Source organism: Oryx dammah, unplaced genomic scaffold, assembly GCF_014754425.2.
Source record: "Oryx dammah isolate SB20612 unplaced genomic scaffold, SCBI_Odam_1.1 HiC_scaffold_27, whole genome shotgun sequence".
Lineage (NCBI taxonomy): Eukaryota > Metazoa > Chordata > Mammalia > Artiodactyla > Bovidae > Oryx > Oryx dammah.
This window is the reverse complement of record NW_024070211.1, coordinates 125257543-125275038: the sequence shown is the minus strand read 5'-3', so window position 1 is coordinate 125275038 and position 17496 is coordinate 125257543. Positions and strand designations below refer to the sequence as shown.

Genomic DNA, 17496 nt, shown 5'->3' with positions numbered 1-17496 from the left:
GGTTAAGCTGATAGCAGATGACCAAATAGTGACCATGACATTTTATTGGTGCAAGTTTGCTTTAGGAAGTATTTTGGAGCTTTTTCTTGGTCTGACAACTGAGCTGGTCATCTCATTGCCAGTTGTCACATAAAATCGACTTTTCACCACACATCACAATTTGATTAAGAAATGGTTCATTGTTGGGTAGAATAAGATGACACTTCAACGATTTTTTAATTTGCAGTCAGCACACTAGGTATCCACTTAACAAGCTTTTTCACCTTTCCAATTTGCTTCAAAAGCTGAATGACCATAGAATAGACAAAGTTCAGTTCTTTGGCAACTTCTCAGGTAGTTCTTCCAAGATCAGCTTCGATGGAAGATCAGCTTCAATGATCTCAATTGGTTGGTGTCAGCTTTCGAAGGCCGGCCTCTCATTTCCTTTGCAAAACTGGAACAGCCACTGCACTACAGGTTCATTAGCAGCTCCTCGGCCAAATGCATCGTTGATGTTGTGAGTTGTCTCCACTGCTTTACGACCCGTTTTGAAGTTGAATAAGAAAAGTGTTCAAATTTGCTTTTTGTCTAACATCATTTCTGTTTGCTGTTTTTGTTCAGTAGCCAAGTCATGTCTGACTCTTCACGATCCCATAGACTGCAGCATGTTAGGCTTCCCTGTCCTTCACCATCTCCCAGAGCTTGCCCATGATCATGTATTGTATTGGTGATTCCATAAACCATCTCATCCCCTGTCACCTTCTTCTTTTGCCAACAATATTTCTCAGCATCAGAGTGTTTTCCAATGAGTCAGCTGTTCAAATTAGGTGGCCAAGGTATTGGAGCTTCAGCATCAATCATTCTAATGAATATTTAGGGTTGATTTCCTTTAAAATTGATTGGTTTATTTCCTTCCTGTCCAAGGGACTCTCAAGAGTCACCTCTAGCACCAGAGTTTGAAAGCATTAATTCCTCAGCATTCTCCCTTCTTTATTGTCCAGCTCTCACAACTGTACCTGACCACTGGAAAGGCCATAGCCTTAACTATATGGACCTTTGTTAGCAAAGGGATGTTTTTGCTTTTTAACACACTGTCTAGGTTTGTCACAGCTTTCCTGCCAAGAAGCAGTTCAGTCAGTTTAGTCGCTCAGTTGAGTCCAACTTTTGTGACCAAATGGACTGCAGCATGACAGGCTTCCCTGTCCATCACCAACTCCTGAAACTTGCTCAAACTCATGTCTATTGAGTTGATGATGTCTTATCGTCTGTTGTACCCTTCTTGTCCAGCATCAAGGTCTCTTTCAATGAATCAGTTCTTTGCATCAGGTGGCCAAAGTATTGGGGTTTCAGCTTCAGCATCCACCCTTCCAATGAATATTAAGCTGCCTATCATGCTTTCCTTTAGGATTGACTGATTTCCTTTAGGTTTGATTGGTTTGAACTCCCTGCAGTCCAAGGGACTCTCAAGAGTCTTCTCCAACACCACAGTTCAAAAGCATCAATTCTTTGGCACTCAGCTTTCTTTATAGTCCAACTCTCACATCCATACATGACTACTGGAAAACCATAGCTTTGACTAAATGGACCTTTGTTGGCAAAGTAGTGTCCCTGCTTTTTAATATGCTGTCTAGGTTGGTCCTAGCTTTTCTTCCAAGGAGCAAGCATCTTTTAATTTCATGGCTGCAGTCACTATCTGCAGTGATTTTGGAGCCCCCTCCCCCCAAAAAAGGTCTGTCACTGTTTTCACTGTTTCCCCATCTATTTTGCCATGAGTGCTGGGACCAGATGCCATGATCTTAGGTTTTTTGAATGTTGAGTTTTAAGCCAACTTTTTCACTCTCTTCTTTCACTTTCATCAAGAGGCTCTTCAGTTCTTTGATTTCTGCCATAAGGGTGATGTCATCTGCATATCTGAGGTTACTGATATTTCTCCTGGCAATCTTGATTTCAACTTGTGTTTCATCCAGCCCAGCATTTTTCATGATGTACTCTGCATATAAGTTAAATAAGCAGGGTGACAATATACACCCTTGACATTCTCCTTTCCTTATTTGGAACCAGCAAATTATGATCCAGCAAATGTTGACATTTAGATCTTTAGTCCTTTGCCTTTTCTAAACCCAGTTTGAACATCTGGAAGTTCTCGGTTCACGTAATACTGAAGCCTAGCATGCAGGAATTTGAGCAGAGCCCTACTAGCATGAGTGCAACAGTCTGGTGATTTGGACATTCTTTAGTACTGCCGTTCTTGGGAATTGGGATTAGGATTAACCTCTTTCAATCATTTCCCTAGTCTAAAATAAATAAAATAAACAGCAAGTATTAAGTCATTAGCAAAAAAAAAAAAATAAATAAAAGGAAGAAATTTACATTTAAATGATATATAACATAACCAGATTTACTTAAGAATGCATTCCAATATCAAATAGCAACATTCAGCAATGCAAAATTGCAATTACTTTTGCACTAACCTAATAAAATCATTCATTGGCTCTAGAATGGGCTTTCTTTACTGCACTCCTATTAGGAATGTACTAAATCTAAATTTAAAATGTTTTCCTCTCCACACTGGGGGCTATAACGGAGTAAAACAGTATCTAGTAACTTTCCCAGTCATCACTTTAAGAGCAGATACTGGCTCATACACACAGTGTGTGGTGTCATCTTTATTTTAAGTAACAACTTATGATTACAGCTGTGGAGAGACATCAATGTGGGGTAAAATGTTTAGACCTGATATTACCTGAAGAAGCATGATGGACAGCTCAACTTATTTACAAATGAATAACTGTACATAGTTTTTCTCTATTATAAATTTGCTGTCTCTCACCTCTTCAATTTTTCTACGAAGACTAAGTTTTCTTCTTGCGTGTTCTCGCTGTCGTCTTTCTTCTCTATCCATTCGGAGCAGGCGTTGCTCTTCAGCTGTGTGCTCAAGATGTTCTAACTCCTTCCTTATCATGTCCAGATATCTAAGTAAAAGCAAGTGTAAGCCATGGTGAACTAAGAGTTTTGCTTACAATGACATCATCTACTTTGATATTCCAAAACTACCTCCTTACTTGCTTTATTTCTTGAGCTTTTATATATATATATATATATATATAAGTATCTGTTATTGTAGCCAAGAAAAGGATAAATGTGGGGCATTTTATTAAAAACATTTTGCAGAGTACATGTTCACAATAGGTTTAAGAATATGTGTTTGTAAAGAAGGTTGAAATAACTGAAACAGTGACTTCAAATTTGGAAAAATGATTTAGATTTTCTAAGAAAAGATGTATGTTGATTCCCTTGTAATTTAAAAGGCCTTGAACGCATCTTCCATGTATAGTCTGGGTCTCTGGAATGTCTCTGTATTACAGAATTACTATGGAACATAGCAGTTAGGAAATGCAGCTTAATTCCACAGCTTAATGAAGGAGGAGGGAAAAAAATAAAATATATTTTCACTTCTTAAGTGATGGTCTTGACCATGGAAAGGTAATAATTGAACATGAGCAGATGGCATCTAAAGAGCTTGCGCCTTCATGGATCACTGCCTTGTCATGATGGAGGGGCTTGCATAACTCAGTGAAGCTATGAGCCATGCCATGTAGGGCCACCTAAAATGGACAGATCATAGTGGAGAGTTCTGACAAAATGTGATCTACTGGAGGAGGCAATGGCAAACCACTTCAGTATACTAGCCATGAGAAGTCCAAGAACTGTACAAAATGGCCAAAAAATATGACACCAAAAGATGAGCTCCCCATGTTGGAAGGTGACCAATATGCTACTGGGGAAGAAAGGAGGGCAACTACTAATAGCTCCAGAAAGAATGAAGCAGCTAGGCCAAAGCAAAGCTCGGCTGTGGATGTGTCTGGTGATGAAAGTAAACTCCAATGTTGTAAAGAAAAGTATTGCATAGGAACCTGGAATGTTAGGTCCATGAATCAAGGTAAATTGGATATGGTCAAGCAGGAGATGGCAAAAGTGAACAGACATCTTAGGAATCAGTGAACTGAAATGGAAAGGAATGGGTGAATTTAATTCAGATGACCATTATTTCTATTACTGAGGGAAAGAATACCATAGAAAAAATGGAGTAGCCCTCATAATCAACAAAAGAGTATGATACGCAATACTTGGATGCAGGCTTAAAAACGACAGAATGATCTTGGTTTGTTTTCAAGGCAAACCATTCAACATCACAGTAATCCAAATCTATTCCCCAACCACTGATGCCAAATAAACTGAAGTTCACCAGTTCTATGAAGACCTAGAAGACCGCCTAGAATTAACACCCCTCCTCCAAAAGATATTATGTTCATTATAGGGGATTGGAATGCAAAAGTAGGAAGACATAGATTCCTGGAATAATGGGCAAGTTTGGCCTTAGAATACAAAATGAAGCAGAGCAAAGGCAAACAGAATTCTGTCAAGAGAACACACTGGTCATAACAACCACCCTTTTTTAACAACACAAGAGATGACCTTACACATGGACATTACCAATGGTCAATACTGAAATCAGATTGATTACATTCTTTGGAGCCGATAATGAAAAAGCTGTATTCAATCAGCAAAAACAAGAACTAAAGCTGACTGTGGCTCAGATCATCAGTTCCGATTAAAGAATGTAGGGGAAACAACTAGGCCAGTCAAGAACAACTTAAATTGCATCCGCTATGAATATACAGTGGAGGTAATGAATAGATTCAAGGGATTAGATCTAGCAACCAGAGTTCCTGAAGAACTAGGGACAGAGATCTGTAATACAGTACAGAAGGCAGAGAACAAAACCATGCCAAGGAAAAGAAATGCAAGAAGGCAAAGTGGTTATCTGAGAAGGCTTTACACAAAGCTGAGGAAAGAAGAGAAGCAAAAAGCAAGGGAGAAATGACAAAGGTATACCCAACTAAATGCAGAGTACCAGAGAATAGCAAGGAAAGACAAGAAGGCATTCGTCAATGAGCAATGCAAAGAAATAGAGGAAAACAATAGAAAGAGTTTAAGACTAGAAGAGCTCTTCAAGAAAACTGGAAATTATCAAAGGGACATTTCATCTAAAGATGGGCACAAAAAAGGACAGAAACAGCAAAGACATAAGAGAAGCAGAAGAGATCAAGAAGAGATGGAAAGAATACACAGAAGAGCTGTACAAAAAAGATCTTCATGACCCAGATAACCACAATGGTGCAGTCTCTCACTCAGAGCCAGACAGTCTGGAGTATGAAGTCAAGTCAGCCTTAGAAAGCACTGCTGCCAATAAAGCTAGTGAAGGTGATGGAATTCCAGCAGAGCTTTTTAAAATCCTGAAAGATGATGCTATTAAAGTGCTGCACCTTTTAGGGCAACAAATTTGGAAAACCCAGCAGTGGCCCCAGGACTAGGAAGGGTCAATCCTCCTCCCAATTCCCAAGAAATGAGGTACTAAAGAATGTTCAAACCACCAGACAATTGCACACATCTCCCATGCCACTAAGTTTATGTTCAAAATTCTCCAAGGTAAGCTTCAACATTACATGAACCAAGGAACTTCCAGATGTTCAAACTTGGTTTAGAAAAGGCAAGAGGAACCAGAGATCAAATTGCCAACATTTGCTGAACCATAGAGAAAGCAAGGGAATTCCAGGAAAAAAAAAAAAAATCTACCTCTGTTTCATTGACTAGGCTAAAGCCTTTAACTGTGTGGATCATAACAAAACTGCTGAAAACCCTTAAAGAGATGGGAATACCAAGACCATTTTACTCTGTCTCCTGAGGAACCTGTATGTAGGTCAAGAAGCAAAGAATCGAATTGCCAGTCTATGTCCGATGCAGGATATGGCACGCTTGGGGCTGGTACGTGGGGATGACCCAGAGAGATGTTGTGGGGAGGGGGGTGGGAGGGGGGGTTCAGGTTTGGGAACGCATGTACACCCGTGGTGGATTCATGTCAATGTATGGCAAAACCAATACAGAATTGTAAAGTAAAATAAAAAATAAATAAATTTTAGAAAAAATTAAAAAAAAAAATAAAGAAGAAGAAGAAGCAAAGGTTAGAACCCTGTATGGCACAGCTGACTGGTTCATGATTGAGAAAGGAGTATGATTTCTCCTTTAGGTTGTTTATTGTCACCCTGTTTATTTAACTTATATGCAGAGCATATCATGAGAAACGCCAGGCTGGATGAGTTACAAGCTGCAATCAAGATTTCTGGGAGAAATATCAACCTCTGATATACAGATAATACCACTCTGATGGCAGAAAGCAAAGAGGAACTAAAAAGCCTCTTGATGAGGGTGAAGGAGATGAGCGAACACACCAACTTAAAACTCAATATTAATAAAACTAAGATTCTGGCATCCGGTCCCATTACTTCATGGCAAATAGAAGATGAAAAGGTGGAACAGTGACAGGTTTCCTTCTCATGGGCTCTAAAACCACTGCTGATGGTAACTGAAACCATGAAATTAGAGGATGAGTACTTCTTGGCAAGAAAGCTATGAAAAACCTAGATAGTATGTTAAAAAGCAAAAACATCCCTTTGCCAACAAAGGCCCATATAGTCAAAGCTATGGTCTTTCCAGTAGTCATGTACAGATGGTAGAACTGGACAATATAGAAGGCAGAGTGCTGAGGAACTGAATCTTTCAAACTGTGATGCTGGAAAGACTCTTGAGAGTCTCTTGGAAAGCAAGGAGATCAAACCAGTCATTCTTAAAGGAAGCAAGCTCTGAACATTCATTAGAAATGAGTGATGCTGAAGCTCGACTATATTGGCCACCTGATTCAAACAGCTGACTCATTGGAAAAGACCCTGATGCTGGGAAAGACTGTTGGCTGAAGGAGAAGGTGACAGAGGATGAGACTGTTGGATGGCATCACCAATGCAATGGACATGAACTTGGGCAAACTCTAGGAGATGGTGAAGGACAGGGAAGCCTAATATGCTGCAGTCCATGGGGTCGTGAAGAGTCGGACACGACTTGGCAACTGAACAGCCACAACAACAAAGAGCTTGCAGGTTTTTTAAGCAATCACACATGTTTTATCAGTATTAAAGCTATATCTACCCTCCTTTTTTGAATTTGCATTAATTTCCTCAAACAATGCTGCCAGCTCTTAAAGATGACCAATAAAAAATTATTATTAAAATCATGTGCTAAAGATACGTTCCCTCCATTTCCAACTATAGGATGGATTTTGTATTTGATTATTTATTCAGTTAGCAGCTTGGATTACCTCCTGGACTCCCAGAAACTGTATCTTCTCTAGCAGAAATTCATGTTTATAGCCTTGGCACCAGAATTCCCAATTCCTGGACCTTTTGCCATACTGAAATAGTGAAGTTAAATAGCATCCCGTACTTTAAAAAAACTCTTAGCTTCAATTATTTCTAGCATTTTGTAACTTATTTGGATCCACAATATATACATAAAATATGCATTAACTTCAATCTCACCTGTGCCTTATTAATCGTTCTTGGTCCTTAATAGATGGGGTGCCTTCCTGTAACAACCAATTTTGGAACTGTGTAACATCAGAATGTCCAGGTATTTGATTGTCTTCCTGTAGTTTATTTACTTGTTTTGCAAGGATTTTCTATTAAAAAAAAGTGTGTGTATGTAACATATATATATATATGTATATATGGACGTGTATATATATGTATATACAATTTTTTAACATTTCCCAGAAATAAAAACGTCTTTTCATCTGCTTTTTTTATATTTAATGTTTAGTGAAATTCCCATACTTTGTAAATAACTAATTTCTTTTAACTGCATTTAAATCTATTTTGAATCCACTGTAGATATGGACAACTGAATCAAAATAAAGATTTGTTTCCAAAAATAAAAAATATTTCAGCTTATTTTTCTATCCATTCTAAAGAAATTAATTTTTTTTAAAAATGGAAGAAGTGGAGGAGAAACTCCCAGCACAAAGGAGTAAATGAGGGGAAATAGAGAACACTTAAAAGTATAGGGGAATCATCTTCATTTCTATACAACGCTTGACCTTGGAACATAAATCTGTAAAACTCACATATGTGCAGCTTTTTCATGTTTATCCAGCTCATGAGTCTAAAGTTTGAATTCACTTACACACACATGGGCAGAGGCTCACATATTTTAGTGGATGAACACAGCCACACATATGTACAAACATACAGTGTACATGTTCTTTGCATTTTTAGGATGTTATAACTATTCACATGGTTCCTCTCCTGTTACTTAAGTTGTTCTGGACTCCAGCCTAAGAATCTTGCTGCCACAACAGACTCTTCTAATTGGTCCCAAATCAGGTAGATGGGGCATATCCTAGTAACAATTTAATTATTAAATTTTGCCAGCTACCACTGGCATATTAATAGATAACCTGGTCCCTTTCCCTTTCTTGGCCCAAAATAGCAACCTCAAAATATTTTCTTCAGCTCTAAATTTTTACTTGGAGAAATTATTTAGGTTGCCACAATTAAAGGTAGAATATTATAAGAAAATACTCTGCCCACAAGCAAACTTTCGTTCCAAACCACATGTACAGAAACCAAATTTAAATATTTAACTTACTTGTTCTCTTATATAGTTTCTTTCAAAGTCTAATTTCAAACTGGTAAGATATTGTCTGTACTTATTCAATTCCCTCAAGGTACATACAACCTAAAAAAAAAAAACACAAAATAATAAGAAAACTATATAAATAAAAATATCTAAAAATCAAAGCAATTACTTTATAGAAGTAAAATAATACTCTGTTACCGAGTAAAAAACTGCTAACAATTTTGTAAGTAATATCTCTCTAGAATTTTTAATCAATAGGAAATTGCTATTCAAATAGCATTACTTTATTTATATGACTTATGCCATGGTAAGGAATTGAGTACATAAAGTTATTAAAATAAAATACCAATGTAATAATAATGTTCAACCTCAATAAGAACAGAGTGTATTAGGACTGTATCAAGCTGATTTTTCTAGGTTCTTATTTTCTCTTAATTTTTAAAAAAGTACATGGGACATAATCCTTGACAAACATACAGTGCCATTAGAGACAAAGAAAACTATGATAGAGTTGGGAAAATTCTTTTTATATCTTCAAATTATTTATAAATAAGATATTTATAAATATCTTTTGATATTTCAAGGAAAAGAAGTTAAAGGAAGAAGTAGTTTCACTTGGAAAACAACTACTGTCTGATTTTCTTTGACTCAAATACTGATTGATTTAATGGAATTTTCCATTAAGTATCTCTTCTGACCAAATTAAAGGTGATCCAGGTCCCCCAGTGAGGAACAGCAGCAAGCTTTTATCAAATCTTAGAGGTTTACAATGATTGATGTTGCAGAACCAATACAGTATTGTAAAGTAATTAGCCTCCAATTAAAATAAATAAATTTAAATTAAAAAGTTATCTTCAACTCACTTTATTATTGCTGGTGATGTAACCACCTTTCTTTAATCTTCTCAAGATGTCTTTACGCTTATGGTAGGCTCTTAAATGTGGATCATGGAGACTTTTATATTGGTTTTCCAAAAGTCGACAGTAAGGATCAGTCAGGTTAAAACCATAAGAAGGTCGAAAAAGCTGCAAACAAGAAATTTAAGCATATTATAAATATAGAATTAATCAGTTTCTCTTTTAAATATCAATCTATTAAAATAACCAGACTATTCATAGAAAATAAAGCATGTAAGAATGTGAAGTGGGAGAAAATCAGAAAAAGAATTTGGAATGGGCAGTGTTAATTGCATATCCCTACCTTTTTTCTTCACTAACCTGAATTATCCTAAAACCCCACCCTCACTCAATTAATTCTCCATCTTTATCAGTCCCTAGCCCAAAGCTAGAAAAGGAAGGAGGAAATGAAAAGAAAGTGGAAAGTATAAACTTTGTTTTAATGTATAAAGCCCAAACTAAGACTCTCTCTTTTCCTCTTCCCTCCTCCAGATCCAGAAACTGCATTCAAAGGATAAAGGGATAATATCAATATCATTCAGTTCAGTTCAGTTGCTCAGTCGTGCCCAACTCTTTTCGACCCCATGAATTGCAGCATGCCAGGCCTCCCTGTCCATCACCAACTCCCGGAGTTCACTCAAATTCACGTCCATCAAGTAGGTGATGCTATCCAGCCATCTCATCCTCTGTATTTCATATTCTAACAGTAAAGAAAAACAGAAAATCTTCCACAAAGATTCACTGAAATAACTTTGAAAAAAAAAAAAAAGAAGTAAAACTCAGATGTTAAAGATGATGAATTAAAGAGTTATTGCATTTTGAATTCTTATCAAAGAAACACAATGATTTCTGAGTGCTACAGTCAGGGAAAAGTTACTACTCTATATTATAAAGTTCAATATATTGAAGAATCAATTATAAAGAATAATGCTAGGGATTGAGATTTCTCCATGCCAAATACAACCTTATGAAATAGCTATTACTGTATCAAAGAAGGAAAATAACTAATAGTCATGTTAGTTTATCTGTTACTTTAGATGAAACATGAATAATTTACTCTCATCTGTAAGTTAAAACATTACCAAGGCGAGGCAATCTTTAAAATCTGCCAGGGGGGATGTCAGTACTTAGTTCATTTTTCAAAAAATTTTCAGTAGCAGGATAGTGATAATAGGGAATGGGAGAACCTCTGAAAGGGGAAAAGGAGAGGCTAGAAGTAGGTGCAGAAGTCATCCAAATGTTGTCTTTGTATCCTATATTTATACTATCCTTTAGATTGTCTTGGCCAGACAACAGAAATTTTTAGTCTAAAGTTAAAGTAGGAACTGTCTCAAGTGAAAGGCAACTGGAATGTGTGGGAGATGTGGCAAACCTGAGAGCACACCATGCCCTGTGCAGGCATGCTATTCAAATTCTGTGATCTGACACACTATGCATCTTTGTACACTGGTATCTGTCTGCAGGTACCAATTCATGTTCAGTCTGTGTTCTGTCTGGCAGTAGCCTCCTAAGTCAGATTCTGAACACTAAAGAGCCTGGCTTGGGTGGGACCCTAAAAAGAACTCCCTCAAGTTAAGTTGAGGTTGCTTATGTGAAAAAAGAGGGAGACTGGGGAGCTGACAGGATGCTAGGATGCCTTATCCATTTAAAAGTTTCCTTGATAAATTTCTGACAATTTGCTTAATACTAGACTTTACTCTCTTCCAAGGCATCTAAGTTATAAAGCAGAATTCCCTAATTACAAAAGATTCTCTAAGAAAGGGGAGGGGTGGAACAAATTCCATAGGGCAATGTCATAAATTCAGTGAGACCAGAAGTGAAATCCGAATCTTTCTCTAAGGAAAACAATCAACAATCGTGAGTCATGAGTCATGAGTCAGGATGTGGATTGTTTCTTTTAGAGGTTGATATTTAGCTGTCAACTTCTTTTAGATATTCAGTTTAGTTCAGTTGCTCAGTCATGTCCGACTCTTTGAGACCCCGGGAACTGCAGAATGCCAGGCTTCTCTGTCCATCACCAACTACCGGAGCTTGCTCAAACTCATGTGCATTGAGCTGATGATGCCATCCACCCATCTTATCCTCTGTCGTCCCCTTCTCCTCTTCCCTTCAATCTTTCCAGTATCAGGGTCTTTTCCAAGGAGTCAATTCTTTGCATCAGGTGGCTAAAGTATTGGAGTTTCAGCTATAGCATAAGACCTTCCAGTGAATATTCAGGACTCATTTCCTTTAGGATGGACTGGTTGGATCTCCTTGCAGTGCAAGGGACTCTCAAGAGTCTTCTGCAACACCACAGTTCAAAAGCATCACTTTATCAGTGCTCAATTTTCTTTATAGTCCAACTGTCACATCTATACATAACTCCTGGAAAAATCACAGCTTTGACTAGACTGGCCGTTGTCAGCAAAGTAATGTCTCTGCTTTTTAATAGGCTCTCTAGGATGGTCATAGATTTTTTCCAAGGAGCAAGTGTTTTTTTAATTCATGGCTATCACTATCCACAGTGATTTTTGAGCCCTCCCCCCCGAAATAAAGTCCCTCATTGTTTCCATTGTTTCCCCATCTATTTGCCATGAAGTGATAGGACTGGATGCCATGATCTTCGTTTTTTGAATGCTGAATTTTACACTACCTTTTTCACTCTCCTCTTTCACTTTCTTCAAGAGGCTCTTTAGTTCCTTTTCAATTTCTTCCATAGCGTGGTGTCTGGAGAAGGCAATGGCAACTCACTCCAGTACTCTTGCCTGGAAAATCCCATGTATGGAGGAGCCTGGTGGGCTGCAGTCCATGGGGTCGCTAAGAGTAGGACACGACTGAGCAATCTCACTTTCGCTTTTCCTCCCATGCATTGGAGAAGGAAATGGCAAACCACTCAAGTGTTCTTGCCTGGAGAAGCCCAGGGACAGCGGAGCCTGGTGGGCAGCCATCTATGGGGTCGCACAGAGTTGGACACGACTGAAGCAACTTAGTAGTAGTAGTAGTAGCAGGGTGGTGTCATCTGTGTATCTGAGGTTATAGATATTTCTCCCAGTAGTCTTGATTCCAGCTTGGGCTTCATTCAGCCCAGCATTTCGCATAATGTACTCTGCATAGAAATTAAATTACCAGGGTGCCAATATACAGCCCTGATGTATTCCTTTCCCTATTAAGAACAAGTCTGTTGTTCCATGTCCAATTCTAACCGTTGCTTCTTGACCTGCATAAGATTTCTCAGGAGGCAGGTAAGGTTGTCAGGTATTCCCGTCTCTTTAAGAATTTTGCACAGTTTGTTGTCATCTACACAGTCAGAAGCTTTGTTGTAATCAATAAAGCAGAAGTAGATGTTTTTCTGATATTTTCTTTCCCCTTCTATATCCAGTGGATGTTGGCAATTTGATCTCTGGTTCCTCTGCCTTTTCTAGACCCAGCTTTAACATCTGGAAGATCATGGTTCACATACTGTTGGAGCCTGACTTCAAGAATTTTGAGCATTACTTTGCTAGCATGTGAGATTAATGCAATTGTGCAGTGGATTGAACATTCTTTGGCACTGACTTTCTTTGGGACTAGAATAAAAACTGACCTTTTTCAGTCCTGTGGCCACTGCAGGGTTTTCCAAATTTGCTAGCATGTTGAGTGCAGCACTTTCACAGCATCATCTTTTAGGACTTGAAATAGCTCAGCTGGAATTCCATCACTTCCACTAGCTTTGTTTGTAGTGATGCTTCCTAAGGCCCACTTGACTTCACATTCCAGAATGTCTTGCTCTAGGTGAGTGATCACAGCATCATGGTTATCTGGGTGATGAAGATCTTTTTTGTACAGTTCTTCTGTATATTCTTGGCACCTCTTCTTAATATCTTCTGCTTCTGTTAGGTCCATACCGTTTCTGACCTTTATTGTGCCCATCTTTGCATGAAATGTTCCCTTGGTATCTCTTAATTTTCTTGAAGAGATCACTAGTCTTTCCCATTGTATTGTTTCCCTCTATTTCTTTGCATTGATCACTGAGGAAGGCTTTCTTATCTCTCCTTGCTATTCTGTGGAACTCTGAATTCAGATGGGTATATCTTTCCTTTTCTCCTTGGCCTTTAGCTTTTTTCCTCAGGTATTTGCAAGGCCTCCACAGACAACCATTTTGCCTTTTCTTTTCCTTGGGGATGCTCTTCATCACTATCTCCTGTACAATGTCATGAACCTCCATCCATAGTTCTTCCGGCACACTACCAGATCTAATCCCTTGAATCTATTTGTCACTTCCACTGTATTTTAGATATTGAATTTTAGCTTCAATGGTCTCAGCTCAGTTCAGTCGCTCAGTCATTTCTGACCCTTTGCGACTCCATGGACTTCAGCATGACAGGCTTCCCTGTCCATCACCAACTCCTGGAGCTTACTTAAACTCATGTCCATCGAGTCCATGATGCCATCCAACCATATCATCCTGTCTTCCCCTTCTCCTCCCACCTTCAATCTTTCCCAGCATCAGGGTCTTTTTCAATGAGTCAGTTCTTTGCATCAGATGGCCGAAGTAATGGAGATTCAGTTTCAACTTAGTCCTTCCAATGAATATTCAGGACTGATTTCCTTTGGATCAGTTCGATCTCCTTGCAAACCAAGGGACTCTCAAGAGTCTTCTCCAACACCAGAGTTCAAGGCATCAATTCTTCAGCACTCAGCTTTCTTTATAGTCCAAATCTCACATTCATACATGACTATTTGAAAAACGATAGCTTTGACAAGACAAACCTTTGTTGGCAAAGTAATGTCTCTGCTTTTTAATATGCTGTCTAGGTTGGTCCTAGCTTTTCTTCCTAGGAGCAAGCATCTTTTAATTTCATGGCTGCAGTCACCATCTTCAGGGATTTTTGAGCCCAAGAAAATAAAATCTTTCCCTGTTTTTATTGGTTCCCCATTAATTTGCCATGAAGTGATGGGATCGGATGCCATGATCTTTATTTTAGGGATGTTGAGTTTCAAGCCACCTTTTTCACTCTCCTCTTTCACTTTCACCAAGAGCCTCTTTAGTTCTTTGCTTTCTGCCATAAGGGTGGTGTCATCTACATATCTGCGATTATTGATTTTTTTTCCTCCCAGTAATCTTGATTCCAGCTTGTGCTTCATGCAGCCCAGCATTTCTCATGATGTAATCTGCATATAAGTTAAATAAGCAGGGTGACAATATACAGCCTTGATGTACTTCTTTCCCAATTTGGAACCGTCTGTTGTTCCATGTCTGGTTCTAACTGTTGCTTCTTGATCTATATACAGATTTCTCAGGAGGCAGGTTAGGTGCTCTGGTAGTCCTATCTGTTTAAGAATTTTCCATAGTTTGTTGTGATCCACACAGGCAAAGGCTTTGGCATAGTCAATAAAGTAGTAGATATTTTCCTGGAACTCTCTTGCTTTTTCTATGATTCAGTGGATGTTGGCAATTTGATCTCTGGTTCCTCTGATGGTCTGTGTTTCTCAAAATCAACCCTGGGCTACTGATCTCTAAACAAAGAACATCTTTTATACAAACCCATTCCTTAGTGTCAGATAATCCTTCTTCTGTCAATTAAAACAACTGTGTGAAAAAAAAAAAAAGTGTAAATATAAGGCAGTATTTCATTGAGGAGATTTTACTGAAAGAAAAAGAAGGCTATCACAAAGTCAGTCTTCAGGGAAATTTTGCCTAATTATGGTTAAATGAAGAATTTGAGGGAAATGAATATAATAAAGAATAGAAAATGTCTTTTTAAAAACTACTGGACAACTGAATTAATATTGGACAGAGAAAATGGTATAATATATTTGAGGAAGCATTTGGAAGACAGGGCTAAGTTTATATAATAAGAGGAGTGATATAGGTTTAGCATTCTTTCATAAACCTGGTTTGTGTGGCTATGATGCAGTCAAACTGTGTGTGGTATCATGTTTTCAGGTAATTTGCTCTATTCTAGTAGATTTATTTTAAAAAAAGAGAAGTTATACATTTTCCAAAAGCAAAGTTTTACTTTTAAGAAATTATGTTTATTAGGCAAGGATCAAATATGGAGGGCCCTACTCATTTCTGATGACATCACAGATACTATGTTGGGCTTCCCAGGTGGCATTAGTGGTAAAGAACCTGTCTGCCAATGCAGGAAACATAACACAGGTGGGTTCGATAGCTGGGTCAGGAAAATCGGCTAGAGGAGGGTGTGGCAATCCATTCCAGTATTCTTGCCTGCAGAATCCCACGGCCAGAGGAACCTGGTGGGCTACAGTCCATGTAGTCACAAAGAGTCGGACATTATTGAAACAACTTAGAATACACGCATGGCAGTTAAATGAAAATTCTTCCCAGTAGAATTTTTTGCCATATTGATCAAAGCAACCGGTTAAAAAGAATGCATTGCACTTCCTGCCCTGTTAATTACTGAATTAAGAAGTGGGGAGGTTTCAGGGAGGGTATTACACTGAGGACTAAAAACATGGAAGGGTTTGAGGGACATACATGGCAACCCACTCCAGTACTCTTGCCTGGAGAATCCCATGGAGGGAGGAGCCTGGTAGGCTACAGTCCATGGGATCACAAAGAGTTGGACATTACTGAGCGACTTCACTTTCACTTTCACATTACATTGAGGACTAAAAATATGGAAGGGTTTGAAGGGCATACACACTATAACCTAGTAAAACTTAAGTTATAAAATTACAGTATTGGGTAGACTTATACAAACCAAGGAAAATGCAAATTCTAAGGAAATAAAGGCTGTAACAGTTGAAAAGAAATCTTGAAAGATGGTCCAAGTTCATAGCTGGGGAGAAGAGCAAAGGATAGGATTGAACCTGGGTCTCCTGAATTGCAGGTGGATTCCATCAGAGCTACTTGAGGGTTATACCTCTGTGTAGGGAAGACCTGTTGGAGAAGAAAATGGCAACCCACTCCACTATTCTTTTCTGTAGAATTCCATGGACAAAGGAGCCTGATAGGCTACAGTCCATGGGGTCGCAAAGAGTCAGACGCAACTGAGCAGCTAACACAATTTTCAGAAAAGAATGAAGTCAATGTAAGAAAATTAAACATCACCTTACCTTCTCATTTAATTTCGTGGTATAGTATAAACTATTGCTTCCCGGGATCACAGGCAGCTTGACCCCAAGAGGCAGATCCAGTAGCTGAGCTGCTCCGACCCCCGAAAATTGATTTTTGTGTTCACCCTATCGGATACAATTGGATTTTGTCGTTCCTTAAGTTATGTTAGTTTAGGCCAACTTAACTGCTACTCCAATCCTGAGGAAGGAAGGAACGGAAAGGTCCCGCCCTGCCAGGCAGCCTGGAAGACCTTGGCTTCCAGTCACCAGCTCCCTCGACAGCGCCACAGGCGGTTGCCAGCGCCCGCCCAGCCCCGCCTCCTGCGGCGTTGCTGCTTGAGGGCCTTGGAAGCCGGACTGACAGTTACGGGCCTCACCGCGGGCACGTGACTATTCGCCACCCTCCCCGCCCGTTCCTCCCAGGCTGGAGGCCCAGCAGAGGAGGACAGAGCTGACCAGCCTGGGGGCCACTCACGTCTCCGCACTGATGGCTTTCCGTGGTCAGGCCGCTGGTGGCCGTCTTGGTGGCTGCGACATCGGCAGCCTTGGAGCAGGCGCTGAGGTACAGCTCCATAGCCGGCCTGGGCCCCTCTGTGCCCCCACTGTCCTCCCCTCTCACCTCCCCTCACACCCCGTCCCTGTCGTCGTCCCTCCGTCCCCACCGAACTGAATGACCAGTATCCTGCGTCCCAGAGGCCCACTCTCGCAGCGTTCCAGGTTCCGAACGTGCGGGTGCTCGACTATGAAGAGCAGAGCGCCCTCCTGAGGGCAAGCCCCTCGCGCGCTGGCTTGGGAGCCTCAAGAGCCGGGAAATTAGGACGCAGGGCCTGGTGCCTGCGTGCCGAGGGAGACATATTTCTCTACGAACCCTACAGCCCTCAGCCACACCAAACCAAAATCAATACTTACAGAACTTCGCTGGCGCATTAACTGGCTAATTTCTCCTCTTCTCCAAGAAGGTTTGGTTCTATGCAGAAAACAAACAAGTGTGATTGTGCAGCCCATTCTAGAGCCAGTTCAGTTCAGTTGCTCAGTCATGTCCGACTCTTTC

At 39.6% G+C, this 17496-nt stretch overlaps 1 protein-coding gene across 1 annotated transcript in view; it reads right to left on the bottom strand.

Moving 5' to 3' along the window:
* FSIP2 (fibrous sheath interacting protein 2) overlaps window positions 1-17019 on the bottom strand; it is a 138260-nt gene extending 121241 nt beyond the window's left edge. The window contains exons 1-6 of the mRNA XM_040227942.1: window positions 16921-17019; window positions 16446-16571; window positions 9372-9533; window positions 8518-8607; window positions 7410-7549; window positions 2810-2951 (exon numbers count right to left, since the gene is read on the bottom strand). Of these exons, the coding sequence (XP_040083876.1) occupies window positions 2810-2951; window positions 7410-7549; window positions 8518-8607; window positions 9372-9533; window positions 16446-16571; window positions 16921-17019 (759 nt within the window). The remainder of the gene's footprint in view (window positions 1-2809; window positions 2952-7409; window positions 7550-8517; window positions 8608-9371; window positions 9534-16445; window positions 16572-16920) is intronic.
* Between the last annotated feature and the right edge of the window lie 477 nt (window positions 17020-17496).